Raw genomic sequence first — 22,148 nt, 5'->3', positions numbered from 1 at the left:
TGGTCCAGGTGATTTACTACTCTTCAGTTTGTCAATCAGGTCTACCACATCTTCTAGGTTCACTGTGATTTGATTCAGTCCATCTGAATCATTACCCATGAAAACCTTCTCCAGTACGGTTACCTTCCCAACATCCTCTTCAGTAAACACCGAAGCAAAGAAATCATTTAATCTTTCCACGATGGCCTTATCTTCTCTAAGTGCCCCTTTAACCCCTCGATCATCTAACGGTCAAACTGACCCTCACAGGCTTTCTGCTTTGGATATATTTAAAAACGTTTTTACTGTGAGTTTTTGCCTCTACGGCCATCTTCTTTTCAAATTCTCTCTTAGCCTGTCTTATCAATGTCTTACATTTAACTTGCCAACGTTTATGCATTATCCTATTTTCTTCTGTTGGATCCTTCTTCCAATTTTTGAATGAAGATCTTTTGGCTAAAATAGCTTCTTTCACCTCCCCTTTTAACCATGCGGTAATCGTTTTGCCTTCTTTCCATCTTTCTTAATGTGTGGAATACATCTGGACTGTGCTTCTAGAATGGTATTTTTTAACAATGACCACGCCTCTTGCACACTTTTTACTTTTGTAGCTGCTCCTTTCAGTTTTTTTCTAACAATTTTTCTCATTTTATCAAAGTTTCCCTTTTGAAAGTTTAGCAGAGAGCTGTGGATTTGCATACTGTTCCTCTTCCAGTCATTAATTCAAATTTGATCATCATATGATCACTATTGCCAAGCGGCCCTACCACCATTACCTCTCTCACCAAATCCTGTGCTCCACTGAGAATTAGATCTAAAATTGCTCCCTCTCTCGTCTGTTCCTGAACCAATTGCTCCATAAAGCTATCATTTATTCCATCCAGGAACGTTATCTCTCTAGCGTGACCCGATGATACATTTACCCAGTCTATATTGGGGTAATTGACATCTCCCATTTATTTATTTATTTATTTATTTATTTAAAAACTTTTATATACCGGTATTTGTGGGGACATCATACCGGTTCACATAATAACTGCAAAGGTTGGAAAGTACATTTCAACAGGGAGAGTAACTGGGCGCGGGGATAACCAATAGGCAGAATGAAGGATAGAAAACAAGAAGGTCATAACCAGAGAATAACAATTAACAATTTACAATTTACACTGAATATCTCCTTAATATAAGGAGAGGGCGGTCACCTGGAGGCGGGGGGGGGGGGGGGCTACGGAGGGGGAGGGAAAGCTATTCTGTGTAGGCATGGTTGAACAGAAGTGTTTTTAGTTTCTTTTTGAATTTGATTGCACAGGGTTCAAGGCGCATGTGGACAGGTAGGGAGTTCCAGAGGGCTGGACCGGCAATGGAGATGGCACGGTCGCGGGTGGAGGAGAGATGAGCTGTTTTCAAGGATTGAACATGTAGGGTGCCTTTGTTGGTGGATCTGGTGGCTTGGGTGGACAAGGAGGCGGTGAATGGGAGGTCGAGCCAGTTTGAGTTGTGGGTGTGGATGGACTTGTGTATTATGGTCAGAGTTTTGTAGTGTATACGGGACAGGATGGGGAGCCAATGTAAGTCCTTAAGGATGGGGGTAATATGGTCGTGTTTGCGTGTGTTCGTGATGAGTCTTGCAGTAGCATTTTGCAATAGTTGGAGGGGTTTTATTGAAGATAGGGGGAGCCCTAAGAGGAGGGCATTGCAGTAATCAAGTTTGGAGGTGACGGTGGCTTGAATCACTGTACGGAGGTCATGGGTGTAGAGCAGGGGTCTGAGTTTCTTTAGAACATTGAGTTTGAAGAAACCGGCTTTGAGGATGGAATTGATGTGAGGTTTCATACTGAGATTGGGATCGAGGAGGACTCAGAGGTCCCTAACGGAGGGTTGAGCAGTAAGGAGGTTAAGTTTAGGGTCGTTAGGCGGGAGGTCAGGGGGATGCGAGGAGATGTGGAGGAGTTCTGTTTTATTTGTGTTGAGTGCAAGCTGAAGGTTGGTGAGGAGGGCGTTGATAGCTCCATTATTACTGTACTACCAGTTTGGTTAGCTTCCCTAATTTCTCTTAACATTTCACTGTCCGTCTCACCATCTTGACCAGGTGGACGGTAGTATACTCCTATCACTATAGACTTCCCCGACACACAAGGGATTTCTACCCATAAAGATTCAATTTTGCATTTAGTCTCATGCAGGATGGACTCTATGCCATCCCGGACATAAAGCTCCACACCTCCTCCCGGGTGCTCCTCTCTGTCATTGCGATATAATTTGTACCCCGGTATAGCACTGTCCCATTGGTTATCCTCTTTCCACCATGTCTCTGAGATGCCAATTAAGTCTATGTCATCATTCACTGCTATACATTCTAATTCTCCCATCTTACTCCTTAGACTTCTGGCATTAGCATACAAACATTTCGAAGTTTGTTTTTTGTTTGTATTTTCATTCTGCTTTTTAATTGATAGGGATAAGTTAGAATTTTTTTTAGCTCAGGTGAATTTTTAGTTACAGGCATTTGGACTACTTTTCTTATTATTGGAACCTCACTGTCGGGATGCCCTAATTTTAATGCATCATTAGTATCCTTTGAAGAAACCTCTCTCTGAACCACGCGCTGCTGAGCGACTGTCTGCTTTCCCCTTTGTTCTAGTTTAAAAGCTGCTCTATCTCCTTTTTAAAGGTTAGCACCAGCAGTCTGGTTCCCCCCTGGTTAAGGCGGAGCCCATCCTTTCGGAAGAGACTCCCCCCTTCCCCAAAAGGTTCCCCAGTTCCTAACAAAACTGAATCCCTCTTCCTTGCACCATCATCTCATCCACGCTCTGAGACTCCAGAGCTCTGCCTGCCTCTGGTGACCTGCATGTGGAACAGGGAGCATTTCAGAGAATGGTACCCTGGAGGTTCTGGATTTAAGCTTTCTACCTAAGAGCCTAAATTTGGCTTCCAGAACCTCCCTCCCACATTTTCCTATGTCGTTGGTGCCCACATGTACCACGACAGCCGGCTCCTCTCCAGCACTGTCTAAAATCCTATCTAGGTGACGCGTGAGGTCTGCCACCTTCACACCAGGTAGGCAAGTTACCAGGCATCCTGAAGTCCACCAGCCACCCAGCTGTCTACATTCCTAATAATCGAATCACCAACTATGACGGCCGACCTAACCCTTCCCTCCTGGGCAGTAGGCCTTGGGGAGATATCCTCGGTACGAAAGGAAAGTGCATCACCTGGAGAGCAGGTCCTTGCTACAGGATCTTTTCCTGCTGCACCAGGTTGATGCCCTCCAATCATGAGACCTTCTTCCTCCAAGGCAGCACCAGGGCTGCCAGTCTGAAGTTGGGACTTGGCTACTATGTCCCTGAAGGTCTCATCTATATACCTCTCTGTCTGCCTCAGCTCCTCCAGGTCTGCCACTCTAGCCTCCAGAGATTGGACTCGTTCTCTGAGAGCCAGGAGCTCTTTGCATCGCATGCACATGTACAACTTCTCACCGGTGGGAAAAAATCATACATGTGACACTCGATGCAAAAGACTGGGAAGCCCCCCTCTTGCTGCTGGGCTGCTGCCTTCATCTCAATTTTGTTCAGTTCCTAGTTAAATTTTAGGTTGCTATGGGAGTAGGAATGTGTCTAACGTCCTTTAAATGTATTAGTGAATTCACTATGTGTCTGGTAGTGGCCTACCGGGGTCTGATCAAACTCTCAATAAAGTTTTTTGTTTTTTTTTTGTGAAAGTGGCACCTGCCTATAAATTAAGGGATGAGCTAGGGGTAGGTGGGAGGGTTGGGAAATCCAACCAGTCTAACCAGTTAGTCAGCCAGAGTGACTCATTGCTCTCTTGATTAACAAGTGTTGGTACCTAATCAAACCAAATCACACTACTTTAACACCTTTCCAAGGTGGGTGCTGAACTTTTCAACCTTTTTACTTAGATATACACTGCTCCTAGCTTATTTCTAGCTTCTGGCAACTTTTTTTTAAATACAAACACTCAGTTCTGCTTACTAGTTGCCTTACTGACTGACCATTTAAAAATACAAACAGTCTAACTTGTTTATTTACTGCCTTACTGACTATTGAAAGCACAAATGCACAAACACACTTGTCTTCTTCGCATACACAGGCAATACTTCTGCCTAAAACCTTTATCTAATTCCCTGACCTCGTTTTGTATTTTTCATTTGACCACAAATAGAGAATGATATCAAGGCGTCACGGGTTTTTTGTTTTGTTTTGTTTTTTGATCCAGTATTTTGAAGGCTGCTCTCCCGCTAGCTGATCTTAATAGTAATTTAACTACTTTGTCTTTTTCCCGTCCTCCTGCCAAATCTAGAAATTTGATAGTGCTCCACAAGAAGATTTTGCCTCCTTTGTCTGTAGAGCAGTTCCTGTAGAAAAGAAAAAGAGGAATTAAGCTGTTCCTTCCCCCCCCCCCCCCCCCCACAACCCCAATACACCCACACCATGCGGTACCAGGTTTAAATGCAGGAATCAGGTGAGAAGGTTGAATGCATTAGCAGAGCAGCCAATCACATTCATACTATAAAAATGGACTTTTTTTTCTTTCAAAATTAACCTCTGCAAGATTTCTTTTTTGGGGTGAGGGGTGAGGCTGGTTCTTTGACTGAATTAAAAATAACCTTTCCATTTTATTTACAGACAATTTATTTTCTAAGTTCAGGTCTTCGTTCTCCAGTATATTTGTGGACTGGATAATTTAAAATGCATGGGTTTTATTTGTAGTTTATTCCATGTGTTTCAGACTCCGCTGGTAATGAGTATGACCTGAGTAACTTGAGCAAAGACCGTGAACCTTGGATTGCGGTAGACACTTCTACAAATGCCAAAAACAGAACATTCTATCTGAACGTTTGCAAACCTCTGCCATATATCCACGGATGCCCTGGTAAGATGATAAATCACATTTCAGATTCTTTGTTTTACCACATCGTGAGGTAGAATACATTTATCACGCATGAAGGAAGCTGGAAGGGCTTACATCTCGCTGAAGGTTTAGCAGTCAATAAGAATGATATACTTCTTGCTTTTTGGGTGACAGTGCTGAGGAGATGTAGCTAAGTGGTAGAAATGGGGAGAGTGCAGACTATTAGCGCACATAGCTTGTGTACATGTACATCGTGTGTAGAGCACTCGCTCAAATAGTGTAGTGCAGACTAGGACATAATGGGGAAAGCCTTTTAAAAAATCAAACAATTGTAAATATTCTGCAGTGCAAGACTGTTCCAAGTTACTTTAAGCCCTGGAAAAGGATTGGACTGTCCTGTCCTTCATTCAGACACAAGCAAATTGTCATTAGAGAAGTAAATGTGAAAGATAAATAAGAGGGAGCTAGGACAAGGTAGATAAAATAAAGAAAAAGGTAGTGAAAGAGGGGTTGAGTAGTTAGACAAGATTGCAACAGAGGATGTGATTGGAAAATAAATGAGAATACAATGTGTGACATTTGATACTAATGTACTGTAAACATCTGTGCTCCGTGATTTGGTTAATAATAGCTCTTAAACCATTAATACTAAAACAAAAAAGAATCTGATTCTAAAATATTTCCATGGAAGTGATTTAGAAACCCTGGAGACCGTGTGCAGCTCCAAACCTCTCTGGCTTTTCCCTTTCAGACCCTTAGTAACAGGAAACTTGTTTGCTGCCGCCCATATGCTGAACATAAGCCCTTTAGTTTGTCGTCACCAGTGTCAGGTAGGCCATAAGGGATTCCTGGAGAGTGTTACCCCGAGGCTGGCTGAGTTTAATACTTCTGACCACACCTGTTACTATAACCAGTGCCCCTGCCCATCCCACAGGTCCACGGGAGACTGGGGGCCAGGTCGAATCACCCATACTGATGACCCTCCTGTCCCCACTGCTGATCTGGGGATGGTAATCGGAAGACAGCTCGAGCTACTTCCTTGCTGCTGCTCAGATGTGTAGTGTCACAGTTCAGTACATAGCACAGGAAGTAGCCCGGGGCACCTTTCTGACTGCCAAGCCCAGATCGGCAGTGAGGATTGAAGGGGGTGGGGAATTGTTGAGGGGGTTGGGAGAAGGTAGGATATGGGTTTAATGAGGGGGCAGCTGAGAGAGAGAATGCAGCCTTTCTCATTTCCTTGATCTTGGATCAAGCCCGCCTTTTCTCCTACCTACTCAATTCCCCTTCCCGCTCCATCACTTATTTGCCTCTCCCTTCTATTTTCTGTTCCTTGCCTGGCACTAGATATTCTAACGTTATAGTGCAGCACGGAATATAACAATAAAGGAGGCCACTGGTTTGGACGTGCTAATCCCCTTATCGCATAAGGGACTATAGACATGCTTCCAACCGTGGGTTAACCTGTGCGCTGGCTCGAGTGCATGCTATTCCATCAGCCTGTTGGTTATTAAACAGTCATTTGCAGTATTTGCAGGGTTAATGCAAGAAATAAAAACCATAATCAATTACCCCTTCATCACTCTACAATAGGTGCATAACTAAATGAAAATCTCCTCGGCTCAGCACCTAAATTTAGGCCCTAAATTCACAAAAGTGTCTAAATTTAAAAACCTAAAAATTGGGTGGTCAAGTGGGAGGAATTAGGTTGGGTGAGAAAATGTAGGTGCCTAGTGCTAATATTGAACACTGGGCACCTAATTAAGGTCATCAAACTAGGCTGCAGGTTAGCTGCTCTAAATCTAAGCACCGGCTCCGTGCCCAGATCCTCCCTCCCTCTTGCCTAACTCTCAGTAATTAAAATCCTCCCCCAGTCATGTTAGCCCTCTCCCATCCCAGAGCTGCAATGCCCACACCCCATAAAGTACCTGATAGAAGAAAGCGCCTGCAGGCATGAAATATTTAATGTTCAGTCTCTGCCAGGCACCATTGAAGGATGTGTGGACTTTGCATTCTGCTCACTGCTATTATATTGTGATTTTAGTTGGGATTGCATGTCCATAACTCTAACTATGTAACCCTATCCCTACCTAACTTTCCTATAGCCATCTCCGATAATCCCCAAATATTATACATTGTCACTACATTTTGCTGCAGCAACTAGTGCTTTTGACTGTCATACAGTTTTTGTAAATAGATTATGTAATATAGTTACTATCTCAACAAAGTTATTTAAGTTTGCTGTATCCTTCCTGCTATTACCCTCACTTGGTCTCTTAGACCGTTCCTCATTCTCTCCCCATTCCTTACGATTTCCCTGTTAATTGTAACTTTATCCTTCCTTTCTCCCAACTAGTTTTGGCTCCCCAGTTGTATGTGAACCGATGTGATATTCATTTGAATGTCGGTATATAAAAGTTATAAATAAATAAATAAATAAACACCGTATTTTCCGGTGTATACGTCGCACTGGTATATATATGCTGCACCTTGCTATAAATAGAAATGTTGCTGAAAAGGTTAGTAGCTAGGTCGCACCGGTGTATGTCGCATCTCCTCGTCATGCATGCGACTGAGAGAGAGTGGCTGGAGAAGTATGCGCGACAGGCAGGTGGTGAACGTGCCGCTGACATGGTTGAGTTCGGGGAGGCCTCACAGAAGGAACGGTAAGAAAGTGTGCCAGAGAGAGAAAAAGAAACAGCAGATAGATGGCACTGGTGTATAAGTCGCACCAAGAAAAATTGCACACCGGAAAATATGGTACGTACTATTACCTGCCTGGCTCAGTGGCTGAAGCAGGATATCAGTTTTTAAAATAAATACGTCAGATGACATTTCTCCATCTACACCAGCCCTACACATTCTCCTCTTAAGATTCCCGAGGATCTTAGGACCTGATGTTAGCATGGGGCACATTTAAAACTAATCGGAGAAAGTTCTTTTTTACTCAACGCACAATTAAACTCTGGAATTTGTTGCCAGAGGATGTGGTTAGTGCAGTTAGTGTAGCTGTGTTTAAAAAAGGATTGGATAAGTTCTTGGAGGAGAAATCCATTACCTGCTATTAAGTTCACTTAGAGAATAGCCACTGCCATTAGCAATGGTTACATGGAATAGACTTAGTTTTTGGGTACTTGCCAGGTTCTTATGGCCTGGATTGGCCACTGTTGGAAACAGGATGCTGGGCTTGATGGACCCTTGGTCTGACCCAGCATGGCATGTTCTTATGTTCTTATGATGTAATAAGGTGTTGGTAAAACTTTGCTGAAATTCAGTTTTTTACTCCATACCATATATTTATCTCTTCGTTCTTGTGTACCACTCACTCAGAACTTTTCTGGCTAACGTGGCGTACAACAAATAAATCATTACAGTAAAAATTAAAAAACAGAACCTCCCAGTGCAGTAAGCAGAGAAGGCCAGTACATTGGGAGCTGGTGTACAAACCTGAATTAAAATGTCTGCTCAGCCTTTTGTATGGACTATAAATCGGAGAGGGCAGGGGAATTAGTTTATATTTATTGGAAACAGTTTGGTTGCTCTGTGACTGACAACTACATCCCGGGGATGGGGGACACTGTTTGAAAAGGTGACAATTGAAGAACAGGGGCCCAGCTTGATATCCCCTTTCAGAAAACCTTTAATTAATCTCCTCTTGTTTTTACAAAGCCAAGGAAGCCCATGAAATCGGAGTGGGATAGAGCTGAGCAGCGAACATAGCCAAGTCAGAGCGGACGTTAACTGAGAGAATGAGCACCCCCAGCCTGGCTGCACTCCCTATTTCCTGCTGCTCCTGGAGTTGTTGTTCTCATGCTTCTAGGAGATGGATGAGGTTTTAGACCTGAAGGTCGGATTCCCTTGTTTTCTTTTCAGTTGGCAGTGGCACAGCCCAGCAAGGGAAACAATGGAGGAAATAACGTTGGCTGCTGGCGGAGCACCCTGCCTGGAGAGAGAGCAAGATCCAGCCTCCTTACTCTCTCTGTAGTTTTCTGCACCTAAATCCCCACTACAGGTTCTGGCCAGTGTTTCTTCCCAGCTGCATGCCTAAGCCCCCATGCACAGCTATTGGTACCTTTTCTGGCAGCGCATAACTGCCCTCCCGCCCACGGCAGAATAAAAGGCCTAGTAGGCCACCGGCACTTCCCCTCCCGCTGTTGTCTGAAGAAAAAGGCTGGCAGGGCAGAAGAAGCAGCCCAGTAGGGCCGGCATTGCCTTTCCACCAGTTGCTGAATACAAAGGCCCAGCAGGGAATTAATGAGGAAGTGAGCCTGTGTGGGTGATGGAGAGGGGGAAATGTGGAAAAGAGGATTTACATTCAGAGAGCATCCAACAAGGCATTGATCTGTGCAGTCTGGGTAAATAAGCATCGGAGTAACTTGATTTATTTATTTGTTCTTCTATACCGACATTCAATAAGGAATATCGCATCTGTTTACATGGTAACTCGTGGGATAATTTGACATCAGGTCATATTATCTTTACATCGTAACAGCAACAGTGTCCTATTATCGTAACTGTATAACTGAATAACAGTAAACAGTTTGGAGATTCATTTGGAGTACTATATAGAAACGTAACTGCGTTAGATCATATAACAATAATATTAATAAATAATTTGAAAATTCTTTTGGAATATATGGCAGTGTATCTGCGTTAGATCATTGAAGTGTTTGTGAGCTCTAAGTTTGAGGTATACAGTTATTCTGGGGGAGGGTTTGATATTTATTATAGTCTTAATAGCAAGTTTTCTTAGTGAGTTATGGGTCGTGTTGGTTTTCTGGTTGTTTTACAGAATCGCAGGGTTAACTTGTCGGCTGGAAGGCTTTCTGGAATAGCCAGGTTTTTAGTGATTTCTTGAAGATCTGTGTCGAGGGTTCAGTTCTGATTTTTGAAGGTAGTTTATTCCACAGTGTGGGGCCTGCTATTGAGATTGCGTGTTCTCGTGTTGAGGTGAGGTGGGCCTGTTTGTTGGAAGGGATATAAAGTAGTCCTGTGTTTTTGCAACGAAGGTTTCTTTGTGAGTTTTATGGGTGAAGGGTGTCTTTCAGCCAGTCTGTCTTTTCATTGTTGATGGATTTGTGCATGAGGGTTAGGGCTTTGTATTGAATTCTGTGGGTTATGGGGAGCCAGTGGAGGTCTTTCAGTATGGGGGGTGATGTGTGTGGAGCGTTTGCTGTTTGTGAGGGATTTGGCTGCCGCATTTTGCAGTAGTTGGAGAGGCTTGAGGTTGGGAGCCCTAGTAGAATGGAGTTGCAGTAATCAAGCTTGGAGAATAAGAGGATCTGGAGGACTAACTGGTAATCTTGATTGAGTAGCAGGGGTTTGATTTTTTTGAGGACTTGTAGTTTGAAGTAGCCCTCTTTTATTATTGTATTGATAAGTGTTTTTAGGTTGAGCCCATTGTCTAAGGTGACGCCTAGTTCTCTTACGGTTGTGACGAATTGGATCTTATGTTGTGTGAATGAGAGGTCTTGAATATTTCTTGCTGAGGGTTTGTTGGTAATGCATAGGATTTCTGGTTTTGTGTGGTTAAGGGTGAGAGATATGTGGGTTAGGAGCTTTTGTATTTGAGATGAGATGGAATTCCATTGTAGTAGGGTGTTCTGTATGTTTTCTTTCGTGGGGAGGAGGATCTAGACGTCATCTGCATAGACGTAGTATTGGAGGCCTAGGTCGGTGAGGAGTTTGCATAGTGGGAGCAAGTAAATGTTGAAGAGGGTGGAGGAGAGTGATGATCCTTGCGGGACGCCGTGTGAGAGAGGGAATTGTTTTGATTCATTGTTGTTGAGTGTTACTTTGTATGTTCTGTTCGATAGGTAGGAGCCGAACCATTGTATGGTGGTGCCGCCTAAGCCAATCTCGCTTAGTCTGGTTAATAGGATGTTATGGTTGATAGTGTCGAATGCGGCGGATATATCTAGTAGTATCAGAAGGTAGGATTGGCCGGCATCTAGACCTCTAAGTGCTCTATCGGCTAGGGTTAGAAGGAGTGTCTCTGTGCTGTGAATGTTTTCCTGAATCCATGTTGCTATGGGTATCGTATTTTCTGGGTTTCCAGGTGTTTGGAGAGTTGATGGCTTACAGTTTTTACCAGAATTTTCGATATGAAAGGGAGGTTAGATATGGTTTTAAAGTTGGTGGGGGTCAGTGGCATCTAGGTGTGGTTTTTTTGAGTATGGGTTTGATGACAGCACATTTCAGGGCTTCAGGGAAGTTACCTTGCTCTAGAGATGTTGATGAGATCTGCTATAGGTTTGGCAAAGATTTCTGGAATTAGCTTCAGGGTTTTAATTGGTATGGGGTCAAGGGGGTGGGTGGCTGGGATTATTTTTTGTATGATGGTTTTTACCTCGGTAGAGGCGGTGGGTTTGAAGTTGATCCATGTGGGGACTGTGGCGGGCTGGGGGTTCAGTATTTCTTTGGTTACTTGGGGGGTGGATGTTGTTTGGTGATTTTGTCCAAGAAGAACTGGGCTAGTTTGTGTCATGTTTTTGAGGTATGTTCTGTTGAGGGTGGGGCTTGGATAGGTTGTGTCAGTTTGGAGATGACATTGAAGAGGGCTCTTGGGTTGTATTGGTAATCATGGATTTTCTTTGCATAGTATTCACGTTTGGCCTTGTCTGTATCAGTTTTGTAGATGTGGAGTATTGTTCTGTATTTGTCCAGGTGGGATGGGGTTGGGTCTTTTCTCCATTTTATTTCGGCTTGTCTGAGTAATCGCTTGATATTTTTCAGTTCATGTTTGTACCAAGGCGCTTTGTGGGGGTTCTCAGTTCTGATTTCTTTAGTGATGATTGGACATTTTGATTTTGCGATTTCAGCATTGATGGTGAGCCATGAGTTTATGGCTGTGTTTGCTGTGCTGAGGTTAAGAGCTTTTAAGGCGGTGGGGAGGGCTTCTTTGAGGTCTTCATTGGGGTATAGTTTGGGGAATTTGATATATTTTTTGTTGCTGTTGGTTTCTGTGTGGTTGGTTTCCAGTTGAAGTGTGGTTTGAATGAGCTTGTGATAAGACCATGGGATGTTAGTTGTTGTAGGGGGGGGTTGTTGGTGAGTGATGCTTTGTTGTTGATAAATATGAGGCCAAAAGTGTGTCCAGATTTCTGAGTCAGTGTGTTGAATTATTTGTTTGAATCTGATTGCTGACATGGTGTCAAGCAGGAGTTTGCATGTGGGTGACTGGGGGGTTGTATCTATGTGGAGGTTGAAGTCCCCTAGGATGATTGCGGATATGTCCATGTTGATGTGGGAAGGGATGATTTCAGTGAGGGAGGATAGATAGAGGTCAAGGCATTTAGGCGGAGCATATAACAGCAAGATTTGTTTTGAAGAGGCTTATCTCCAGAGGCGGTGGTTGGTTGATGGGTTGGTGTGTGAACTTGAATTTCTTTAAGGCTAGAAAGAGTAGACCACCTCCTTTTTTTTTTTTTTGGTCTAGGCAGTGAGAAGATATTGTATGCTGAATTGGGGTAGTTGGTTGATTATTGCTGTGTCTGTTTTTTTGAGCCATGATTCGGTGATGCAGAGGATTCGCTGGAAACTTTACTTCACCTCTAAGAATTTAGTTTCCAGCTCTAATAACAAATAAAATGAAATAAAAAGCACTCAGCCTGGGTGCCTCTCTGCAGAGGGGTTAAATAGCTAATATCTTCATTAGCTTCCGATGTTCATGTGAGGGCAAGAAGCACTCTGTACTGCGCTGAGAATAAAATTTGCACACAACTGGAGTAAAAACTGTGCATTCTCCTGAGTGCACCTTATTACATTGGCCACAGAAGGGATGCAATCTCCCTCCTGCACCTCCCCCTCCACTGATCCGTGCTTGGTAATAGGAGAAAGGGGAGCAGTGATAAGGGCCACTGCCACCTCCTCCTTTGCGTCTGCTAGCTGGAGAGTTTGAACCCTGCAAATAAAAATGTGACATTCCATCCCAGGGCAGCAGAGGCGCTGCTTCTGTCCTCCTCCAGTCACCGGCTTGGAAAATCATACCTACCCCTTGAGATCCTGCCAGGTGCTTGTGACCTGGATTGGCCACTGTTGGAAACAGGATACTGGGCTTGAGGGACTTTCGGTCAGATCCAGTATGGCGTACCTTATGTTTGTATGGATTGTAAGCCCTCTGGGGACAGGGAGAATCTACGACACCTGAATGTAATCCACTTTGAAGTGCCTGAAAGGCGGAATATAAATCAAAATAATATTAGGGTTTGGTTCTACTTTTGTTATTTTGAAAATGAAACCATTTAGAACTATATGGGCAATAAACTTGTAAATGTGCTTGCAAAATAAACCTGGTAGCTCTTCATGAATAGGATATCACATCCACCTGTAATCCTGGGCAGTCTGTTACTTCTCATACAGGCCGATACAGTAAAAATCGCCGGAGACCGGGCGTTCACCCGCTCTCCCGGCGCGCGCACAGGCCACTCTCCTGTGTGCGCGATTCAGTAAATTAATTTATTTAAATTAGGGCCCGCAGTAAAAAGAGGCGCTAGGGACACTAGCTCGTCCCTGGCGCCTCTTTTTGGACAGGAGTGGCGGCTGTCAGCGGGTTTGACAGCCGATGCTCAATTTTGCTGGCATCGGTTCTCAAACCCGCTGACAGACACGGGTTTGGAAACCGGATGCCGGCAAAATTGAGTGTACGGTTTTCAAGCCGCGGGCTGATTTCAATTTTTTTTTAAAACTTTTTTTTTAACTTTCAGGACCTCAGACTTAATAGCACCATGATATTAAGTTGGAGGGTGCACAGAAAAGCTGTTTTTACTGTGCACTTTTCTGTGCACTTTCCTGGTGCCGAGGGCATAACTAATAGGGCCATCAACATGCATTTGCATGTTGCGGGCGCTATTAGTTTCGGGGGGGTTGGACGTGCGTTTCGGCACGCTATTACCCCTTACTGAATAAGGGGTAAAGCTAGCGCGTCAATAACGCACGTCCAAATGCTTAGTATAGGCAGTCAGATGCTTAGTATAAGCAGTCGGATGTATCTTGGCCTTTTCGTTTGGTTGATTTGAATTATTACCGTAGTATAACTGTGGTGTTAGGTAATCTTGCTAGGTTTGGAGTTAGAAGCATTGTACTGCATGAATTTCACTTTTTTTTTTCTCTAGGTAGTGCCATAGGATCTTGTGTCATCTACAAAGATGAGAAAAGCTATAACCTGGGCTTCATTCAGATTAGTCCACAGGCTGCCACCGATGGCTCTCTAAGTATTGTTTACCTGAATGGTGCTAAATGCACCGAGAAGCAACACTATTCCACACGTATCATCTTTCACTGTGATAGAATTAGAGTAAGTTTTTCTTTCTGTTGCTCCTGTAAAATGTGTTATTTACCTGCAGCTTAAAGCAAAGTCTTAACTAAGTTCCTCAAAATTCCAGCTTGCTTGTTTGTTTTGTCTGTTTTTCTTGTTTTCATTGAAAGAGGTGTAGGTTTCTTCATATGTGCATTCTTGGGGAATAGAATGACCCTTTTTATGATGACTCTACCATTGTTTACCATTCGTTTGGGGGTTTGGAAAGGAACCCGGCCAGCACGATGCAGCGAATAGAACTTTTGAACACAAGGCAAACTTGAATTACACTTATAAAAAAAAATTTTTTTTGGCGAGGCACAGAATTCTTCAAGGTTGGCGAACATCATTGAGGAGATTCCCCTGAAGAAGGATTTACATCTGAAACACGAATTATTTGTGTCGGGACTGATTCAAAATGCTTGGAGATTCACCAACGTTTGTATGGAAGTCTATGACGGACCCGCCTCAAGTCAATTTGGTATTTTTATAAGAATATATTCAGGTCCTTTCTAGTGGAAAGGTCAACTCTCACCCCTACGATTGTCTTTTTGAATTTTTTCGGGACTTTCATTTATAAACAAATTTCTTAAAAAAAAAGTTTTGTTCGAGTGGAGGCGGTGGGGGTTGATGATTATACTCCAATTATGCATTGGTACAGAGTTGCCTACATTATATATGAAATTTCCACCTCTCCACCACAAGATTTTTAAAGTTTTTTTCATCATTTTTTGCAAAAGCTTTTTTTAAAAGTTTTGGTATCACAGAGTGTAGGGTAATTAAGCAAATTTCTTTGAAGTTCTTTGAATATATATACAAATTTCAGAGAAGTTACAGTGAAACATAATTTGGCAGCGACATAGCAGCTAGATGTTGCTTTTGATTTATTTCTACCATTGTTTAGGCATTTTCTCTGTTCACGAATCAGACATGTTGTATGGGTGACATTTGATGCACCAACACAGACCCAGCTGGCACAGCTCTTTAAAGGTTTAAATGAGCATGTGCAGGTGTTCCCCCATGCACACTGCCTCAGGACCCCCTCAGGCTTTGTTTTTATGATGGGCCCTACCATTGTTTAGGCATTTTCTCTGTTCACGAATCAGCCATGTTGTATGGGTGACATTTGATGCACCAACACAGACCCAGCTGGCACAGCTCCTTAAAGGTTTAAATGAGCATGTGCAGGTGTTCCCCCATGCACACTGCCTCAGGACCCCCTCAGGCTTTGTTTTGGCCAATCTTCTGCATAAATGTTCCTTCTCTCTTTCTTTTGATAGGGCCATTTTCTAGGCCTGATTCTGCCTTGTTGCACCTTTTTTTTTTTTTTTTTTTGCTTTTACCATTTCCTCAGCAGCCCCACAACGAACTTTTCAGTTAAATGGAAATAAAAGAATGAAAAAGCTCAAGGCCAAGAAGATTGCATCTGTCTACCTGGAATGACTATTACAGATACACATCGTTTGCTATCGGTACTTGGGTCCATATCATGATACCTCTAACTGCGACACTTATGAGATGTCCCCGAGAGATCAATAGTACCAGGCCTGGAAAATGGCGGCTCCGCAGAAAATGTCAACATAAGGGCCTGAAGCCACAGCACGAGGTAGGATGCTCTTTCTCTCTGCGCGACGTGTCAACAGACTAATGGTACAAGAAATCAAGGTAGGATTAGTCTCTCTCTCTATCATGCAAGTCTGAGAAGGCTATCACCACCTTGGTGCTGGTTCCTAGCTCTTTTAAAGGTCGGAGATTGAGCATGGCACAGATGATTAAAGTGCTGGCTGAGGTACAGAGACAGGCAATGAAAAGGCATTAGGGATCTCCTCTGGGCTATTTCCTCTTCACCAAAGAAGGCATCACCATTATAGCGATCTGCAGGTGCGAGGCGGGAGGTTGCCCCCCTTAATGTAGGTGCCATGGTTATTCATTGACCGAAAGATCCCCATGGCGCCAAGCCACCTGTTCTGCCCGAATCCAATAATTGTAAGCAAGTGGCTTTTGTGAAGATGTTCACGACCTGCTGTCAGATGTTCCTTGTACAGGAGACACCTTGTTTGGCAATAAGGTAGCGAACACAGTAGCTCTGATGTAAGGAGCATTAATCCACCCTGCAATCATTGCTTGCGGTGACAGGGGACCAGCTGGTTCCTGCCCAATGGCAGTTATTTTCCTACAAGTGTCCGTATTTCCAAAAACATCCCTTCTGCCATTTTCATTATTATCAAACTCCTCCCATTCTTCACCACCAGCTAACTGGAGAGGGAAAAGCCTAAGCCTAGGGCTGTTTTTTTGATGGCCTTTAGGCCCACCTCCACTGGTTGTAGGGAAGGTTCACTCTTTCTGGAATTGGTCTATATCACCAGAATCCAGTGGGTCCTGAAAATTGTGGAGTCTCTCACCCTCCTCTGACCAAACAGATTTCCATCTTCATCTTTTTTTTAATCTGATTTATCTATCTGATTTTTATATTCCACTTGTCGCCACTTCAAAGCGGATTACATTCAGGTACTTGGAGGTATTTCCCTAGCCCCAGAGGGCTTACAATCTAGGCTTGTATCTGAGGCAATGGAGGTTAAAGTGACTTGCCCAGGGTCACAAGGAGCAGCAGAAGGATTGAAAGCTGGTCTCCCTGATTCGTAACCCACTGTTCTAACCACTACACTGCTACTCCATCTCCAACCCCTCCCAATCTGCTCACCTGCAGCTGGAAATGGTGACTTCAGCAGAAGGCAATTGAGTTTGTCCCTTTTTCAGGAATGTGGCTCTAGGTTCTAGTCCAAGTATTTATTAATCCCCCAAAGTATGAAGGATTGAGATCTATCCTGGACTTTTGGAGGCCAAACAAATTTTTGGTTCAGGAGAGGTCCTTCAAATGATTCCTCATTGCATTCAACCAGGAGATTGGATGTGTGCTTTGGATCTGAAAGACATTCATATCCAAATTCCCATTCACCCCAATCATGAGAAGTTCCTCAGGTTTGTGGTGAAGGACGTGCATTACCAGTACAAGATACTTCTTTTGGCGCTTCTGCAGCCCAAAAAGTATTCACAAAATACCTTGCAGTAGTGGCTACACAGCTTTGTTAGGGAGTCTGTGTATTCCCATACCTGGATGATTGGTTAGTGATAGATCCATCTCCAAAAGGAATTCTGGAGCTTCTCAAGACAATGCTGTGGCTTCACCAGTCCCTGAGTTTCCTGGTCATCCTCTCCAATTCCAGCTTGGTCCCATCTAAAACAATTAAATTCATTGAAGCCTGGATAGACTTACTTCAGGAGAAGGTGTTTCTCCTCGTTGAAAGAGCCCCAAGGGTGAACTTAATGAGCTTTTTTTTTCTTTATAACAGGACCAAACATTAGCGAGGTTGGTCCTCATTCACGTGGCAACAGCAGTGCATATAGTTCATCTGAATTGTTTCCACATTTAAAGTCTTCAATAAGGCTTCCTGAGGAAGGAGGAGGAATAGCCTGGTGGTTAGAGCAGTGGGCTACAAACCAGGAGACCAGGGTTCAAGTCCCGCTGTTGCTCCTTGTGACCTTGGGCAAGTCACTTTACCCTCCATTGCCTCAGGTACAAAACTTAGATTGTAAGCCCTCTGGGGATAGAGAAAAACCTACAATAACTGAATGTAAATTGATGTGATATCTCAGATCGAATGTCGGTATATAAAAATAATAAAATAAATAAAAACACCCCAATGGGATCAGCTCCACTAATCATTATTCCACAAGATATCTGTAATCCACAAGTTCTAAAAGTAGGTCTTTCTGCTTTTCCCAGAACATCAAGTGACCCTGTCTACCGATACTTACACTGGCGTGCATTTGCCACTCTTAGTGGGACATAGACCTAAGGGTCAGAGTCCCTAGGGGAGAAATATGTGCAGATGAACCTTCTGGAGCTGCAAGCCATCAATTATGCTCTAAGGGCTTTCTTGCATCTACTCTTGGGCAAGACTCTCTTAATCCATACAGATAACCAGTTGGTCATTTTCTATATCAACAGGGAAGCACGGGCTCATATGATTACTGCAAGAAGGCCCTCTGATTCTGGTTGTGGGCTGGCCATAACATTCATCTGAAAGCAAACTATCTTTCAAGAATCCAGAATACATTGGTGGATAGCTTCAGCAGAGTGCTGTGACCGCATGAGTGGTCCTTCAATCAAGAAATTGCGGACGACTTTCATTTGCTCAGGATTGCCAATGACAGACCTGTTTGCTTCAGAGGAAAACAAAGGGTTGAAATTCTTCTCATGGATCTGAGCAGTTACAGATCAGCTTCCAATATGTTCATGCTAACCTGGATCATCAGTTTATATGTGTACTTGCCAATTCCTTTCATTACCAGGCCATCCAAAAGATCCTTCAGGACAAGAAGAGGATAATCCTCACAGCACTGGCATAGCCACAAGTGTGGTATCTCTATCTTGTCTAATTCAGTCTCCCTTTCAGTTAGGAATGTCTGACACTCATTATACAGAAAGGTTTGGATAGTACAGCCTACTGTCTTATTGCTGGCTGTACTGAATGGATGTTGAGCACACAATAGTCTCCTTATTCCTTCCAAAGGGGGTAAACAATGTGCTATCAGCTACAAAGCTTTCAACCAGACGATTTTACCATTTCAAGTGAAAGAGGTTTTTGGTATGGTGTGGCTTTAGCCCACTGGATTCCTTTTCTTCAGCACCTGTTCTTCCTCTTAGGCCTTAACATCTCTTCAGTCAACGTTCATCTCAGCACCATTGCAGTGTAGCACCATCAGGTGGCGGGAGTTTCAATTTCTCTTCACCCTGTAGTGTTTATATTGATGAAATGTCTGTGACATTTTAAGCCTATGGTAAGTAAACCTCCAGAGCTTTGGGACCTCAAAGTAGTCCTAGCTTAGCTCATGAAACCTACTTTCATGCCTCTTGAATTGGTGGGTTTCTCATGGATGTCATGAAGAATAACAGAATTATAAACTCTGTTTTATATTCACTATTCCTGCAGTTTTTTTCATAATAAGGTGGTTCTGTGAACTCATCCCAAATTGCTACTGAAAGTGTATCTGTATTCCACATTTAACTATTGTGCTGCGGACTTTCTTTCCAAGACCACATGCACACAAAGGAAAATAGGCTGTCCACTCCTTGGACTACAAGAGAGTTCTGACATATTACCTGAAGAGGACATAGCCTCACAGGCAAGCTTCTCAACTGTTTGTGTCCTTTGATCCCATTAGATTTGGAAGGACAGTAACTGACAGAACTCTGTTCAATTAGCTAGCAGACTGTGTAATGCTGGGTTTATATGCTGGCTGATCTTGTCAGGGCTCATGAAATGAAAACCATGACAACTTGAGTAGTTCGTGATCTAGTCAACATGTCTCGAAGAAACAGTAACAGGACAAGCAATTTTGTACAGCTTTTTCACCCAGTAGACTATTCTCCACTGATGGGTTCCAGGTTGTCTAACCAGTAATGGCTCCACTTTTAACCTTTTGCTTGGGACTCCTTGTGTTATGGCTGAGTCATAGCCTCTTGTCAATGGAGAAAGCCATTTTGCTTACGTGTAAACAGGGTTTTCCATAGAAAGTAGGTTGGTGGCTCAAGCACCGCGGAGTAAAATGGCTGCTTAAACCAGAGCTCCCTGACTCCCTGAGAAACAAACAGCGAAAAACCCACTCTTTACCAGCGATACTCTCACCTACGGCATAAAACCGGGTAGCATGCTGACGCATGGTGGCCCAGAAGAAGAAAGGTGTCGATTTCCGACAATTCTCATACTCAAAAAATGAGACTGGAGAAATCGGGCCTACAGAACACGGGGATCCAGCCAGTGTTGGAGGTGTTGGAAGAAGAGGGAGAATCTGACTACAGCTCCGGTACGGCAAGGCTGTACGCCACCCCAACCAGAGACAAATTCCGTCAATGATTCGGGGAATTCAGAAAAGACAAGAAAAACAAAAGAATTATTGGACATGATGGCCGATTTAAAAGAAGAAATTGCCGACATTGGCTGTCGGGTTGATAAACGCGATTGTCAATTGGACGCCCAAGCAATGAAAACAGAAGCGCTACAAAACCAGGGTCAGCAGCTCTCACAAGATACGATTGACCTGCAGACTAAATTAGAAGACCTCGAGAACCGAAGTTGGAATAATTTGAGATTTTGCGGCATTCCCGAGACTGCAGAATATACAGGCAGCATGGAAACAATTAAAAAAATAAGTATGTTCTTTCTGTAGTAGAACTCGGCATCCACCTCAACTCCGCTGGAGGTAGAAATCAAAAGAGCTCACAGGTTCCTGGGGCCAAAAATCGGGGAAAAACCAAGAGAAATTGTAGTGTGTTTTACCAGATTTCCAGTAAAAGAAAAAATTTGGTTGGCAGTGAGACAACAAAAAGAATGGGAGTGGCAATCGCACACTATAGCAGTTTTCGCCGATCTTTCTCCCATTACTCTAAAGAAAAGAATGGAATTCAGAGATATTATCACCTCCTTAAGAAAGGAAGAGCTCCGATACCGATGGCTCTATCCGTTCGGCCTGGCCATCACAATCAACGTGACAACCACAAAGATGCAGTCAGTTGAAGACGTAGCGGCCATCTTGAAAGCAGTTGGCCACGTGGTGAAGCTTCCCTCAGCGCCGAAAAGACTCTCTAACAATCCACTTCCTGAAACACCGAAATGGCAAAGGAGGTCGCAGGCTTCACAGACAAGACGAGGACTCACAGATGATAGGTCAATCGAGCAATGGATGAATTGCTTGATTGAATTGCTCGATTGAATTGCTCAATTGATCCCAATTGAATGACAGCAACATCTTATAAGAGACTTCACAATATAATGAAAATAGTTAATCCTAACTGCTCGGTTATCTTACTCTAATTCTCTACCCAGTTATATGAACCTTGTTGTAATGTAACTTTACGAACTCTTTGCACTTGTTAATGTTCCATTTCTGTGTTCACATCCCCTGTTATATGTAAACCGGCATGATGTGATTTTTAATCACGAATGCCGGTATAGAAAAACTTTAAATAAATAAATAAATAAATGAACAATTAGAGCTCCTATTGACTTTAATACTAAGGTTTCATAGTGAGTTCTGCAGCTATAACAGAGATTTGGATGTGCCAGTTCTTACAAGGATACGTAAGATGTTTTACTAATTGGAATGTTAATAAGTAGGATTAACTTTAAAGGGTTTTATCGCTGTTAATATGGTAACTTATGCTTGTTAGGGGCAGGGGGATGGTCTCGGGATATGGTATCTTGTCCACTCTGACAACATTGGGCTATTTATTAGCTATCACTGTGGTATATGGATCTTAAATATGACAGTATGATGCTGCACGGGGAGGGGGGTCCCCTCCTACTGGATCTGGAAGTGGATGGGAGAGAAGGGAAAGGTAGTAGGGCTAGGGGAGATAAAAGATTAATAAGGTAACATGACACAAATCAGTATATGGTCTATCAATGTTAAAGACCTAAACACCCCGAGAAAGCGTCAGTTGTTAAGGGAGGAATTTAAGCTCTCAGGGGCAGAGATTATCTTCATACAAGAGACTCACCTGACCAAAAAATATGAATGCCTATTACAATGGCATCTATTCCCACACTGCTTTAGTGGATCATCCTCAAACTTACATAAATACACAGGATTAAGTATATTATTGCACAAAAATTTACAATGTCATGTCAAAAACTACTAAGCTGACACTGAGGAGAAGTTCATTACCTGCTATTAATTAAGTTGACTTAGAAAATAGCCACTGCTATTACTAGCAACGGTAACATGGAATAGACTTAGTTTTTGGGTACTTGCCAGGTTCTTATGGCCTGGAGTGGCCACTGTTGGAAACAGGATGCTGGGCTTGATGGACCCTTGGTCTGGCCCAGTACGGCATGAGGGGAGATACGTGCTGGTACAAATAGAAATAGGTAGTGAATTATACAATCTACTTAATGTTTATGCACCCAACGATAACTATAGTACTTATATAGGTAATTTGGGTAAA

At 43.2% G+C, this 22,148-nt stretch overlaps 1 protein-coding gene across 3 annotated transcripts in view; it reads left to right on the top strand.

Annotated features, from left to right (window-relative positions):
* IGF2R (insulin like growth factor 2 receptor) overlaps positions 1-22,148 on the top strand; it is a 315,579-nt gene that overhangs the window by 166,885 nt on the left and 126,546 nt on the right. For all 3 annotated transcript variants that reach the window (XM_029596695.1, XM_029596693.1, XM_029596696.1), the window contains exons 24-25: positions 4,726-4,869; positions 13,959-14,140. In XM_029596695.1, coding sequence (XP_029452555.1) covers positions 4,726-4,869; positions 13,959-14,140 — 326 coding nt within the window. The remainder of the gene's footprint in view (positions 1-4,725; positions 4,870-13,958; positions 14,141-22,148) is intronic.

Source organism: Rhinatrema bivittatum, chromosome 3, assembly GCF_901001135.1.
Source record: "Rhinatrema bivittatum chromosome 3, aRhiBiv1.1, whole genome shotgun sequence".
NCBI classification, from domain to species: domain Eukaryota; kingdom Metazoa; phylum Chordata; class Amphibia; order Gymnophiona; family Rhinatrematidae; genus Rhinatrema; species Rhinatrema bivittatum.
The sequence above is the reverse complement of the archived record's forward strand: the minus strand, read 5'-3'. Positions and strand labels throughout refer to the sequence as shown.